Source organism: Mytilus galloprovincialis, chromosome 7 (genome assembly GCF_965363235.1).
Source record: "Mytilus galloprovincialis chromosome 7, xbMytGall1.hap1.1, whole genome shotgun sequence".
Taxonomy (NCBI): Eukaryota; Metazoa; Mollusca; class Bivalvia; order Mytilida; family Mytilidae; genus Mytilus; species Mytilus galloprovincialis.
The window spans coordinates 36113483-36126958 of record NC_134844.1 but is presented as its reverse complement, the minus strand read 5'-3'; the positions used below and the strand labels follow the sequence as shown (position 1 = coordinate 36126958).

Sequence of the window (13476 nt, the reverse complement as noted above, 5' to 3'; positions counted from 1 at the left end):
ATAAAATGGAGAATATTCAAATCGCTAAGGGTTTTGTTTGCCTCGGAATGTACAAATTTATTTGGCTGCGAAACTGGTTTGATTTTAATTCGAGTGTTACGTGTATGTAGACGAAATACGGGGATGGCCAAATTGTGAGCCTGGTGTCTGAGTTTTTAACAGATAAAACATACCAAACCTGACGCCGTACGTTCATTGCTGTGTGTAAGGATTAAAGATTCCATCATAAGATATCCTTCAGCAGCTTGTAAAACTTCATGTTTTCTACACGGGACAGAAATATCTTTCGTACTAAACCATTTTTTCGAATAACCTCCAACTAAAATCCACTGATATTTTTTACCGTACATATTTTGCTGGAATGCCTGCAAGTAAAATGCAATTTTAGTATATGACTTGATTAAAGGACAGTGATACACTAACACAGTTTCTGCTGAAATTAAAAGTCTCATGATAATAATTGGTAAGATATAAACCAATGACAATTTCAAGCATTCAAAAAGGCCTTTGACATTTCAAACATCTTAGTTTATTTTTTCTTGCACGTTTTGTGTTGATGGAAAAGAAATAATTTACTTGGTTAAAATAAAACCGATAACCTCATTAATGAATAGAATATTGTTCTTTTTATATATGTATAGATTATAACATGCCCTTTTCCATACTGGCCCTGGTATCATACCAAGACTCCCATGTCGGCCTCGAGGCTTTAGCCGAGGGCCGATATGGGTCGAAGGATGATACCAGGGCCAATATTGAAAAGACAAGTTATAATCTATTTATCACATATTAAAGTTCTGCAGAAAAGAGGAAAACAAATTCAATTATAACAATTAATGAAATATAACAGGTAAAAGTCTTAAATATTTTATCACAAAAGTGTCGTTAAGGATGCAATGACGTCACGTCATTTGGAATCAGGGCACAATATCAATATAATCTTATTTGCCCCGGGCAATTTTGAGGTTATTGCATATGCAAAACCTAAGATATTCATAACAAATATGTGATAGATATTTATAAAGTTTCATTCCAGAAGATAGACTTAGGTTTTCTAAGATAATCAAGGCAACAGAACTTTACTGATGGCATGCATGGATGATCAGATCGCGTCAATTGAAAAAGACACACATCAAGGTAGCAAACTAAAACTTCGGGAATCGTACGTATGAACCGATACAGAAGTGCTAACTATGCGTCGAAAGAATAAGCGTCTCTTGTTATGCATGCTTCACCCAAAATGATGATTTGTACCGAGTCAGCATTTCTCAATTAGAAATATGACAAAATTGGTAAAACAAAACCAGATCAACCGACTTTACTGATTTGAAAGACCAAAACATGTCGCTACTGAGTCGAAATACCGACACATTGTTATGAGCAACCAAATAGTAAATGTGATTTCAAAACATATGTAGAGTTCATTTCAGTCCGTTCTCAATTATAATCCAATGTGAGCAGTTTTTTTAGTATTAGAAGCACACGCCTGTTAATGAAGTCCGATTAATTTAAACATGCACGAGAGTAAGAATAAAAGTATACGTTACTCAACAACATTCATTTCAGAGCTAAGTGTGTGTTATGATTTCAACTTTCCAATTTTCTGTTTTCCAATTCTCAGCAGTAACATATAACAAAGATGTGGTATCATTGCCAATGCGACAACTCTCGACAAGAGACCAAAATGACACAGAAATTAACAACTATAGTTTTTTGATGCTCTGTTTTACTAATTCAAATGACGTCATTTTTTCGTCATTTTTCAGTTTCAAATAGGACGTCACTTGGCGTAGAGGTTTAAACGTATTCGGATGTGTCTACTTTTGTGTTTCAAATGTCTGGTTATGTAAATGTATTTCAGTTGTGTCCTGTAATTAGTTAATACTTCAGCTTTATCATGTACATCTTTTGAATATTCATTTTATTAAATTTACTGTTTGCAAAAGTATAAATTACTCTAATTTATAGGGATTTTCTGGTAACTTAACAGAAAACCCTTGCCGTTTTTGGCACAACCTTTTTGATCTTTTGGTCCTCGATGCTGTTCAACTTTGTACTCGTTTCGGCTTTCAAACTTTTGTATCTGTTCGTCACACATAGGTCTTGTGTGGACAAAATACACTTCTGGCGTATTAAAATTTTGAACTTGTTGCCTTTTGTTGGCTGTTGTTCGTGTGATTCTTTGTCAATTGTGTTCTCCAATTTATTTATATTGTAGTCCTGTGTTGTCATTTTGATGTTATATTTCACATGGCCATAAAAGTGCGAGGTTTGGCATGCCACAAAACCAGGTTCAACCCACCATTTTTTCCTTTAAAAATGCCCTGTACCAAGTCAGGAATATGGTCATTGTTATATTATAGTTCGGTTCTGTGTGTATTACATTATAACGTTGTGTCGTTTGTTTTCTCTTATTTTTGAGTGTAAATTCACATTGCGATAAGACGTGTCACGGTACTTGTCTATCCCAAATTCATGTATTTGGTTTTGATGTTATATATATATGTTATATTTGTTATTCTCGTGGGATTTTGTCTATATGTGTTACATTTTAGTGTTATGTCGTTGTTCTCCTCTTCTATTTAATGCGTTTCCCTCGGTTTTAGTTTGTTATCCCGATTTTGTTTTTTGTCCATGGATTTATGAGTTTTGAACAGCGGTATACTACTGTTGCCTTTATAGGTTACCGCACGGCGTTCAACAATGACCAAGGCCCATACTGCAAAGTCAGCTATAAAAGGCCCCAATATGACAATGTAAAACAATTCAAATGAGAAAACTAACGGCCTTATTTTATATAAAAGAAATAAACGAAAAACAAATATGTAACACATAAACAAACGACAACAACTGAATGGTCAATTCAGAAGAACCCAAGAAAATTTGATGTCATAATTAATTTCCGACTTAATCATTTGCCGGGAACAGCTATTTCACCTGAGAGGAGAACATTTTTTTCACAATCGGTTGGGAAACGTGAAAATATATAGTGGAAAAAGTAGATAAATTGTAAAATAAATATGTGAACGATTTTTTGTGGAGGACTTGAATAATTCTAATGGAAGACATTTTATGATAAAGGGGTGATTAAATTATGGTGGAGCAAATGTTATGATAAAAGAGGGATTTCAAAAGATCAACTTATTCCTATTCTTACTTACACTACAAAATATTTTCCTTGCCATCGTTTCGTTAAAGAAACCAACAATGATTCTGGCATCTAGTTTCTGTTAAAATAAAATACAAAATAAAATAGTTAAGTACGTCAACCTTATACATGTATCAATCTATAGATGTAAACAGCAAATCCTGACGGAAAGTGTAGAATTATAATAGTATTATTGCTATATATTTTGAAGTTAGTTTTGCAATACAACCAGAATATGTTTTTTAATGTTCGACAAACTGTCTACTGTGTTTTATAACCTGTGTTTTTTCCGTTATCTCTAAAAAAAATTCTATGGTGACCGTGTTGTCTTTTGTCTTTTTATAGTTTGATATCCATTTGGTATGTATCCCTTTTGCGTAATATATATCTATTTTTTTATTTGGTTTAAATTGCTACGTTACCTGTTCCTACTAAAGTTTTTATCTAGAATCATTTGTTTATTGTTTACTATCAGTAAATAGAAAATTTATGAAACCTTTAAATAATCAAATTACTATGGGAAATATATCCCGGGCATAGATTGACTTAGCTGCATTTAACTGTTTTTTTTTCGGAATTTACCATTCAAATGTTTTTTTTACTAAGTATTTGATTTTACTTTTCAACTGTTTTCTTCGAGTGACACTGCCGAGTCTTATGTAGACAATTCACGTCTGACGTACCAAAATATAAGCCTAGTATCTTTGATGAAAATTTTACTCAATCGAAAATGCGGAATATTTTAGATTAACTTGAACGATATTGACCCAGTGTTGTCATTCGGGCATAACTCTGATTGGTAAAACATAAGTGGATACCTTTATATTTTCGACAGCTGAGCTTGGATCATCGAGAAAACTCTCCACTTTTAAAACTTCTATATTGGCATCATCGATGACTTGTATAAACTTATTGTGTGCCTATTTTAAAAAATGCATGTTATGAGTAAAAAACTCATCAAAGTAAAAGTGTGTTTTAGCAGTATTGTCTTGTTTCTTCTCTCTTTAAGAAAAAAAATCAAGCCGTCGTTACAAAAAAAACAAAAAAGGTTCTGAATATTGTATTTGCCATCGGACGTTAAGTAGCAGTGATCATTCAAACAAAAACATGATTTTCTTGAGTCTTAAAATAAAATTAAACAATTTCTAAAATGTCAAAAAACAATTTTCTGGCTAAATGTATGACATATTGTTACTTGAATTATAGGAAACTTAATTAATTTGAATTCGCAGTCTTTGTTTGTCAACGCAATATTCAGTCTCTACGAGTTCCTAGCCAAAATGATGGTCATAAATTTAGTTAATGATGTTTAAATGCATATCATAGATAAGCTTGATTATTAAGGTAGCACAATACAAAGATTTAAGAGCTTGTCTATGAGAAAACCATGCAATATGCCAAAAATAGTCCGGAAGCTAGTTTCGAAATATAATGTTATGTGACATGTATCTGGAAGGCTACCATGTAGGGACTCTGTGTACACCATCAAAAGTGCAAATATTTGATTCTATTTTTAGAAATAAGCAATTCTATTTTTAGAACACATCCCAGCATTGGCACAAGCATTTTCCTATGAAAAAATGGCCATCTTTGTAATTGTTTTTTTTTGTCATTTTTATAGCAGAATGCAAGTTAAACATGCTTTAAACTGTATAAAACAGTTTTTACCGTCAAATGTTATGAATTGGCATCATGCCAACTTTTGAAAAAACGATTGGTACAGGACCAAATGAAAAATGCTAATAACTTTTTTATTTTTCAAAGGATTGATCTCAAATTTGAAATATAATCAGATTTCATCATTTGATAAATAGATTTTAGAAAAAAAAAAAAAAATTGTAAGAAACTTCAGAAAACGTGACATGACCAACTCTGATAATGACAGGACCAAAATCGAGAATGACAGGACCAAATAAAAATGCTAATAACTTTTTTTATTTTTCAAAGGACTTATCTCAGATTTGAAACATAAAATGGTATGTCATAATTTGAAACTAAAATGTTATAAAAATATAAATTTATTTTCAAAAAATTTCGAAAATGTGACATGACCATCGCTGACTGCCAGGACCAACCTCGACAATGACCGGACCAGATGAAATTGCTAATTTCTCTTTTATTTCTCAAAATATTTTTCTGAAATTTGAAATATAATAAGATTTCATCATTTGATAAATAGATTTAAGAAAAAAAAATAAAAAAAATTGTAAGAAACTTTAGAAAACGTGACATGACCAACTCTGATAATGACAGGACCAACATCGAGAATGACAGGACCAAATAGGACCTGACTTAGGACAGGTGCAAACATTTGCAGCAGGATTAAACGTTTTAATGGTACCAAACCTTCTCCCTTTTTATGACACAATACCATAACATCACAACATATATAGACAACCACAAGATAAAATATCAATTGGAAGGCTTAACTCAATCAAAAAACGTAAATTAACACACTATGAACGAATAAATTGGATCTGCGATACCTGAATGCAAATGCACAGTTAACAAAATTTTAATTCCTTTAATGGTATCACGTTGCTGTCGTCAGAGAAGTCTGAAGACACTTAGTTTCTGGACAATAACCTTAGTTTTAGTAAATGGATATCTATAAAATCTAAACACAAAGTTTGAAACCAAAAAAGGAAGGTTGGGATTGATATTGGGGGTTACATATGGTTCTAACAATTTAGGAATTAAGGGGCTAAAAAGGGGTCCAAATAATCATTTTTCTAGTATCCAGACAACAACTTTTGTGTATTAGTGAATGGATCTTTTAGAAATTATACCATAAGGTTCCATAGCAAAAAAAGGAAGGTTGGGATTGATCATTTTCTGGGTTACGGTCCAAACTGTTTAGGAAATAGGGGCTAAAAAGGGGCCAAAAAGTTGAAAAACAATACTTTTATAATACTTCGTATAAATTGCTTACTTCTTGACCAATTTCAATGGGGTTTTATTCTTGAATTCTTTAATATGCAGAAGCGAACCATGCATTTAGATTTTAGATTTTTGGCCCTTTATCAAATTGGTCCACATTGAGGTCAAAAGGGTCCAAAATTAAATTTTGTTTGAATTCATCAAAAATTGAGTTATTGGGGTTCTTTGATATGCCGAACCTTACTGTGTATTTAGATTTTTAATTTTGGGTCTCGTTTTCAAATTGGTCTACATTATGGTCCAAAGGGTCCAAAAATTAACTTAATTTGATTTTAACAAAAATTGAATATATGGGGTTCTTTGATATGCTTAAACTATACATGTATTTGAATTTTTGATAATGGGCCCAAGTTTCAAGTTGGTCCAAATTGGGGTCCAAAATTAAACTTTGTTTAAGATTTCAAAGTGTACAAAAATTCTAAAAAAACATTATAATTTGGGTTTTTTTCAGATTCAGAATGTGACTTTCCACTATCAACACAGTCCACTCAGACATTTTCCCAGACCACAACCTCTGATTGGGAAGAAGAAAACATGGCTCCAAGAGAGATTGTCAATGCTGCAATGAAAATGCTTTCCAGAAATTTTCCAGCACAAAATTCACAGTTACTGTTGCCATGAACTAGCCTCTCAAAAAGTTCATCCTCATATCATACCAAAATTATTACAGAAGCTATCAAGCTGATTGCACAGTATGTTGCACCAGGTCAGGAAAATAATCTTTTGACGGATGTGTGCAAGAAGTGGATAGCATTAAAAGAAGACAAACCTGACACAATGACTGAGGCGTTGATTCAATGGTTGCATCCTATCAACAGCAGAACAACAGATTAAGTCAGATGCATATTTTATCCCTATTTGCAAATAAACATAAAAAGGAAAGATTAATGAAACTGGTACCAGGACTTAGTGTTTTTAAAAATGATGCTGCCCGAAGACATGCAACACTAACATTTCCAGGACAATTAATAAATCCATCAAATGGGCCAATGCTACATTAAGGGAAATACAAAAACTGATAATAAAGTTTTGGGGTCACTTATGTTTTTCATGTTAAAAAAATCATACTTTCTGTTGAAGAGGGGCGAGTGATATCAGATAGACATGTAGTTGTTAATTAATGTTATTTTTTTTTTTATAGAAACAGCTTTTTCTGCTTTAGTAAAAACAAGTTGGCTATAAATTTTAGCAAGGAAAAACTAACTATTCATGAATTCTTTTCAAAATATTTCGAAACAAAGCGGGTTACTTTATTTCTGAAAATTGTGTTTTTGTTCTATTTAACCTCCATATGATAAGTTATCTCCCTTTTCAATAGGACTGTTCTAAAATCTGTAATTACATTATCACAATAGGTTTGTATTAGAATCTTATCATATCAACCTTTTTATGTTCTATTTATAATTCAGCAATATTTGATAAAGTACTTTCACAGAAAATAATTTGTTTTTAACAGGCAAAAAAAGGTGTTTAGCCACCCCCTCTCCAATCATCTTAAAGCAACCAAACTTCATTTTCTAAATACTGTTGTGTATATTATTTCTATGTAGTCTGCTTTTTATTAATTTTCATTTAGACCAAATTTTAATATCTGGTAGAATTATTATTTTTTTAAAAGTGTGTTATTTATTTATTTTGCCTTTGCTCAAATTTGTTGACAACCAATAACACCATGATTTTTAATTGTCCATACCCACCGAGATATTTTAAAAGAATTGTTTGATTTAATGTAGTCTCTTGTATAATCTGAGTAAAACCTCACTTCCAGTGTTCATTCTTAATAAGTCACTGTTTGCTTTATTAAATCTGGAATTTTATCAATTTTTCAGGTTTAAAAAAGGGGGGGATAGTAGATTGGAAATATTTTTTTTAATATTCAAATGCAAAGCAAAACCTGTTATATGGTAACAAGTAAGACTTGAATTATTGTAAAAAAAGCAAAAAGAAAGAAATAAAAGTGTTATCTTAGTATTTACAACCCTATGATCTTTGGCATATTTTAGAAAATAGGAAATTTGGAAAATTGCAAAATTTACAGAGTTATCTGCCCTTGGGTAACTTCAATTTTTTTTTTATGGCATATATGGCTATGAAAAGGTCTTTGTATGATGTTTTACAATTGATGCCACTTTTGATGATGATATGTTTATAAATACATTAAATATTGTTTCAAAATATGCTTATTTTGTGTATTTTCTATTGGTTTTCATCCAAAAATTTCCAAATTACAGGTGGCGCCCCCTACGGCCAAGATATATAAATCAGATCAAAACATTATATTTATTTACAGTAGTTATGGTAAGGTTTACCTACGAACAAGATTTCATAAAGATTAGCAAATATTGATTCCGGACTATTTTGCATGGTTTTCTCATGGACAGGCTCTTTAATAACTCCAACTCCAAAGTTTTAAAATGCTGTAACTTTCTTAATAATGCTTGAAAATTTATAAAAGTGGTAGTTTTGGATAGCTAACAGATTACTCTTTCAAGTTAATGCAATGTTAGTATTATGCAACAATTATGTAACCAATTATAATATTAACTGTGTCTAAAATATTTTTCACCAAATTTCCACTTTCTAATGAAATTAGCTTCTTCATAGGTATCCCTAGAGGGTCGATTTTATTATATGTTGTTCTTATGGCCATTATCTACAAAAGTGTGTCTCAGATTTCAGATAGAATGTATAGAACAAATTTTACACCTAATTAAACAGTATCTTCTTTTATGTGGTTAGGATGTTTACAGATGAGTTGAGACAATCTGAGACACCCTTTTGAAGCCCATGATGTGTTGATTAAGATTTCGTTAAAATTTTCTGTATAGTTAAAAAGATGATAGAGCTAAATTCATTCAAGTGAACTTACCCACATTTTGTCACTAATTACATAATAATTGATTAAATAATGATTGCATAATAAAAATATTGCATTCATTTAAAAGATTTATCTTTTGTATCTATCTATATACCTCTTTTGTTATTTTCTATGCATTCATAAGAAAGTTACAGCATTTCAAAGGTTAGTGATTGGAAGTAAAAAAATCTTTGTATTGTGCTACCTTAATAGCAAGTTTCCACTTACATCTTTCATGGATATATTAACAGTAGTTATAATAAAATGTTAATCCCACTCCATGTAAATGCTTTCTTGTGTGTGTCCTCTTGGATTTGTGTACCTTATGAAGTTTATTCAAAACACTTGATGCGCACTGAAACAAAATCTCTTAGGTTTTATACTGCTGTTTGTCTTTTTTCTTTTTGTTTTGCTTTGGCGTTTTCAGTCTTTTTTTTCGACTTATACCTTTGAATATCCTTTTGGTATATATTCGAGACTCAAAAGAGCAAAATTTAATTTGTAAATGCACATGAATCATCAAATTGATTACATGTTCAATATTCATTAAAGTTAATGAGACAATTAAGCAATCATCAAATACAGTGTCAATGAATTAGGGTTCTGTTATCAAAATGTCATTGCTTGCTGTCAGAAAACACAGGAGACAATTAATACGAAATTGTTTTGGTATAATAAATTCGTTTGGTGTAAAAGGTCAGGAAACTATTAAACAAATTAAATTTAAAGTCACATACTAAAACTCTTCTGCCAGCTTTGCATTAAAACTCTGTATTAATCCTGTAGCTGCCGATTGAGAAACCTTTAAGATTGTACATCGTTCAGTAAGAATATAAATTCTATAAATTTAAGAACATAAAGAGCTAGTAAAACAGAAGTCATGTCGATGTGCGAGATTTTGTAAAGAAAAGTCAACATATCAAAGGTGACATTATAACTGCATAGGGAAATTAAATCAATGGACTTCTGATTAAACCAGGATTACATTATATCACAAGTTCTACAAGTAAATACAATTTATAACGGATCAAACTGATACAGAGAAACTTAATAATTCTGACTCAATGTTATGAAAGTATTTGTATTGAACATTTTACTGAATATTTTTGTAGAAAAAAAATATTTATCCGTTTTGTCAATTTAGTTTGTATTAATCATGTTAATATTTGTTAAAACATAGAAAATTTAAAGTCAAAAGCCTACATTAATATATTGTACCTCACACAAATATAATTCAACAATATGCACGTTACCAACGGAGTACAATGTGTAAGATAGTTTACTCATATTAATTTGTTTGGATTTCCAATGATTATGTTTACTTTGCTGTGAAGGCAAACAGCCAACAGGACTATTAAACCAACATCAAAAGCACGAAAACGTCCAATAAACTCCAACAGCTATCTTTGAAGTTTTAATGTCTGTAGGTCATCATTTTTTTTGGAAACGTTGAGGGAACACCTAAATCCAGAGATAAATCAGACTGATTCCCCCCCCCCCCCCATTTTTTTTTTTTTTTACAAAAATGTACATGTATACTAGGATATAGATCTGATATATCATTGAAAAGGATTTAATTTGGCAAATAACTCATTGATATGATTGTATAACCTGAGTTTTATATAAAATTTTAGGGTCAGGACATGAGCAGAACAAAAAGAAGGAAGTGGATGGAAATATTTATTCTTAACAAACTGGATCTAAAAGATGCGCAAAACTACGGAAGCGTATTAGCGCCACACATTTTTTTTTTAATTTTTCTTCCTATGTTTGCGTTATAACGCAAACCTTTGCGCTATATAACGCAAACCTTTGCGATATAACGCAAACATTTGCGTTAAACGCAAACATTTGCTTTATAACGCAAATATCTTGATTTCAATTATTCATTAAGTTTTGTATATATGTCCGTCTGTAATTCATTTCGGATGTGATTTACTAGTAGATAAAAAAAGAAACATACATACAAGGCCAAATCATTATAATAAATATGCATAGGAATAATGGAATACTTGAAGTGCAATTATACATACATTAAGACTGATTTGTGCATCAGAAAAGTATATAATTTAACAAGAAAATAGATATAGTTTAGTATATAGTCATATTCAAAATTGAAAGATCAAAAATAATGTCATACAATTGTGAAACCTCCAAGTCAAATAGATAAAATGAGCTTTCTGCTTTAAAATGAATTATTTATAAGGAAACTTTTTTTTAAATCTCAGAATATGATCAAGATTCTTTGAGAGAAAGTCATTGAATTTTCATTTTAATATAATGAAGTATTTTTAAGATGCTTGGGTAGCAATTTGAATAGAGAAAACATAATTTTATTAATAAAACATCTTCATTCTATACATGTATTGCCAAAGGGTAGCTTGTTTGAATCTAACCTACTTTACACAGTTCTCAAACGATAGCTTACTTTGGAAGTATATTTATATTCGGTTATAGCTATATTAGCAGGGTTTATTTTTTTCTTAGGTATAACCTCAATTTACTGAATTTTTTTTTGGGTAATATATATACTAGTAGTAACCTGGATATCGTTTTGGGGACCTTTATAGTTTGTTGTTCATTGTGAGCTAATGCTCCGTGTTGAAGACCGTACTTTGGCCTATGATGGTTTACTTTTACGAATAGTGACTTAGATGGAGAGTTTTCTTATTGGCACTCATACCACATCTTCTTATATTATTCTGCTCATTATTAGTAAATGATATGATCTAATTATTCAAGCATTTTACCACATACTTTGCAATGACTACAAAGGTGATAAATTTTAATATATACAGCCTCCTCCATTAATAACTACTGTTTCCTTTGAATCTTAAATAAGAAATAAGATAAAACAAATGTTTGCGTTATAACGCAAAGGTTTGCGTTATATCGCAAAGGTTTGCGGTATAACATAGGAAGAAAAATAAAAAAATAAAAAAATGTGTGGCGCTAATACACTTCCGTACAAAACACAAATATTTTTGATGTAAAATACTCCTTAATGTCTGCAACGGTTATCGTTATTTAGTATTTTTCACCAATTATTTAACATTATTCCAGCAAATGACTTTGACTGCGTAAATAAGTTACGTTCAAAAAGATGTTCGATTTAGACAGTTTTCGATGCAAATTATATTTGGTTTTCAGAGGGCTTTCGATACATAAGTGCATATACACAAGTTGAAAATTCATAAAAAGGATAACATATTATTTTGTTTTTTAAATTTGGACAGTACACTGACCTCACAAACGAAATAGCAGTACCTACGAAAGAATAGATGTTTAAACAAAGACAAACACCAATGAACTGTTCATAGTTCAGAAATTCATGTGGTCACATATGGTCAGTTTGAAATTATAAAAATAAATCGAAACTACTTGATAGTCTATACGTTTGAAATATAAGTAACCATTTAACATAACCATAGAGCTGCCTATTGTTCAAGGAATTAACTAAGTCTGTTTTAATTCAATAATAACGGTCAAATGTAACTAGCTTTCATTTTAATATAACGTACAATACCGTATCTGTCAGATTCTATCGATGCATCTTGAAATAAGGTCGCCACTCTTGTCCAATTATATCGCTTTAGAAATGCCACTTTGGCGGGGTTAAAATCTCTATCGCTTGGAACTGTCCGAAAGAAATTAGAATATGTTGATCTGTCTGACAGCTTTGGATCAGTGTCGGCATATGACAACTGTAAATGATGAAATATCAATATTAACGTCTGTTCTCTAATTTCCCTGAATATGTAATTTCATAGATAATAAACATAGTTGGAAAAAAGAAAGAACCCATAAACTTGACAGTTTGATATTAAAATACCGATTTCTTGCAAAAGGTTATATGTTTTGAGAATGCAATTTTCTGTAATTTAACAAAAAGTAATTCAGGTATTTTGAATTATGTAGTTCCAAACATAATCAAAATTATCAACGCATTCAACACGTGCCAAAACATAAAACTTTCTACTTACTTGAGACATATTCCACCACTTTGATATTTGTGCTAAAGGACCAGTAACGTTAGGACATGCATCTCCAAATAACATTACTTTTGTTGTATTTTCATGCATCATGTCGAAAAATATCTTTGTTGCTTTAGCCATGTCACACTGAAAAAAAAAAACATTGCATCGCTCATTTAATGCAGCATACAATTTATTCAATCTGATTAAAATTCTGATCCATATAAGTCGCGAGCTTGAGTATAAGGACAATAAATTAGAATTCTGTATTCTAATTATTTTGTCATTCATTTATATTTCTAACATGTTTTGAATCATTTGATTTTGTTTTATATATGTTGAAGAATTAAGTCGATGTTTGCCCTAAAGAGCACGTCATTACATAATTTTTATATCAATGCTTACTTAACCGGTGATATAGTGATCCTTGTGTCCGCCATCCTCTTAGATTTCAAGGTATCTTGCAGTTTTTCCAGTTTATTTTATCGTCGTATGATATGATTGGTAGAGCTTACATGTACCAATATATGTATTTTACCACATCTTGGCAAGAGAAG

The 13476-nt window shown here is 30.9% G+C and overlaps 1 protein-coding gene across 1 annotated transcript in view; it reads right to left on the bottom strand.

Moving 5' to 3' along the window:
- LOC143084192 (gamma-aminobutyric acid type B receptor subunit 2-like) overlaps window positions 1–13060 on the bottom strand; it is a 34159-nt gene extending 21099 nt beyond the window's left edge. Inside the window, exons 1-5 of the mRNA XM_076260603.1 lie at window positions 12929–13060; window positions 12467–12649; window positions 3967–4068; window positions 3162–3227; window positions 174–365 (exon numbers count right to left, since the gene is read on the bottom strand). Of these exons, the coding sequence (XP_076116718.1) occupies window positions 174–365; window positions 3162–3227; window positions 3967–4068; window positions 12467–12649; window positions 12929–13060 (675 nt within the window). The remainder of the gene's footprint in view (window positions 1–173; window positions 366–3161; window positions 3228–3966; window positions 4069–12466; window positions 12650–12928) is intronic.
- Window positions 13061–13476: the final 416 nt, after the last annotated feature.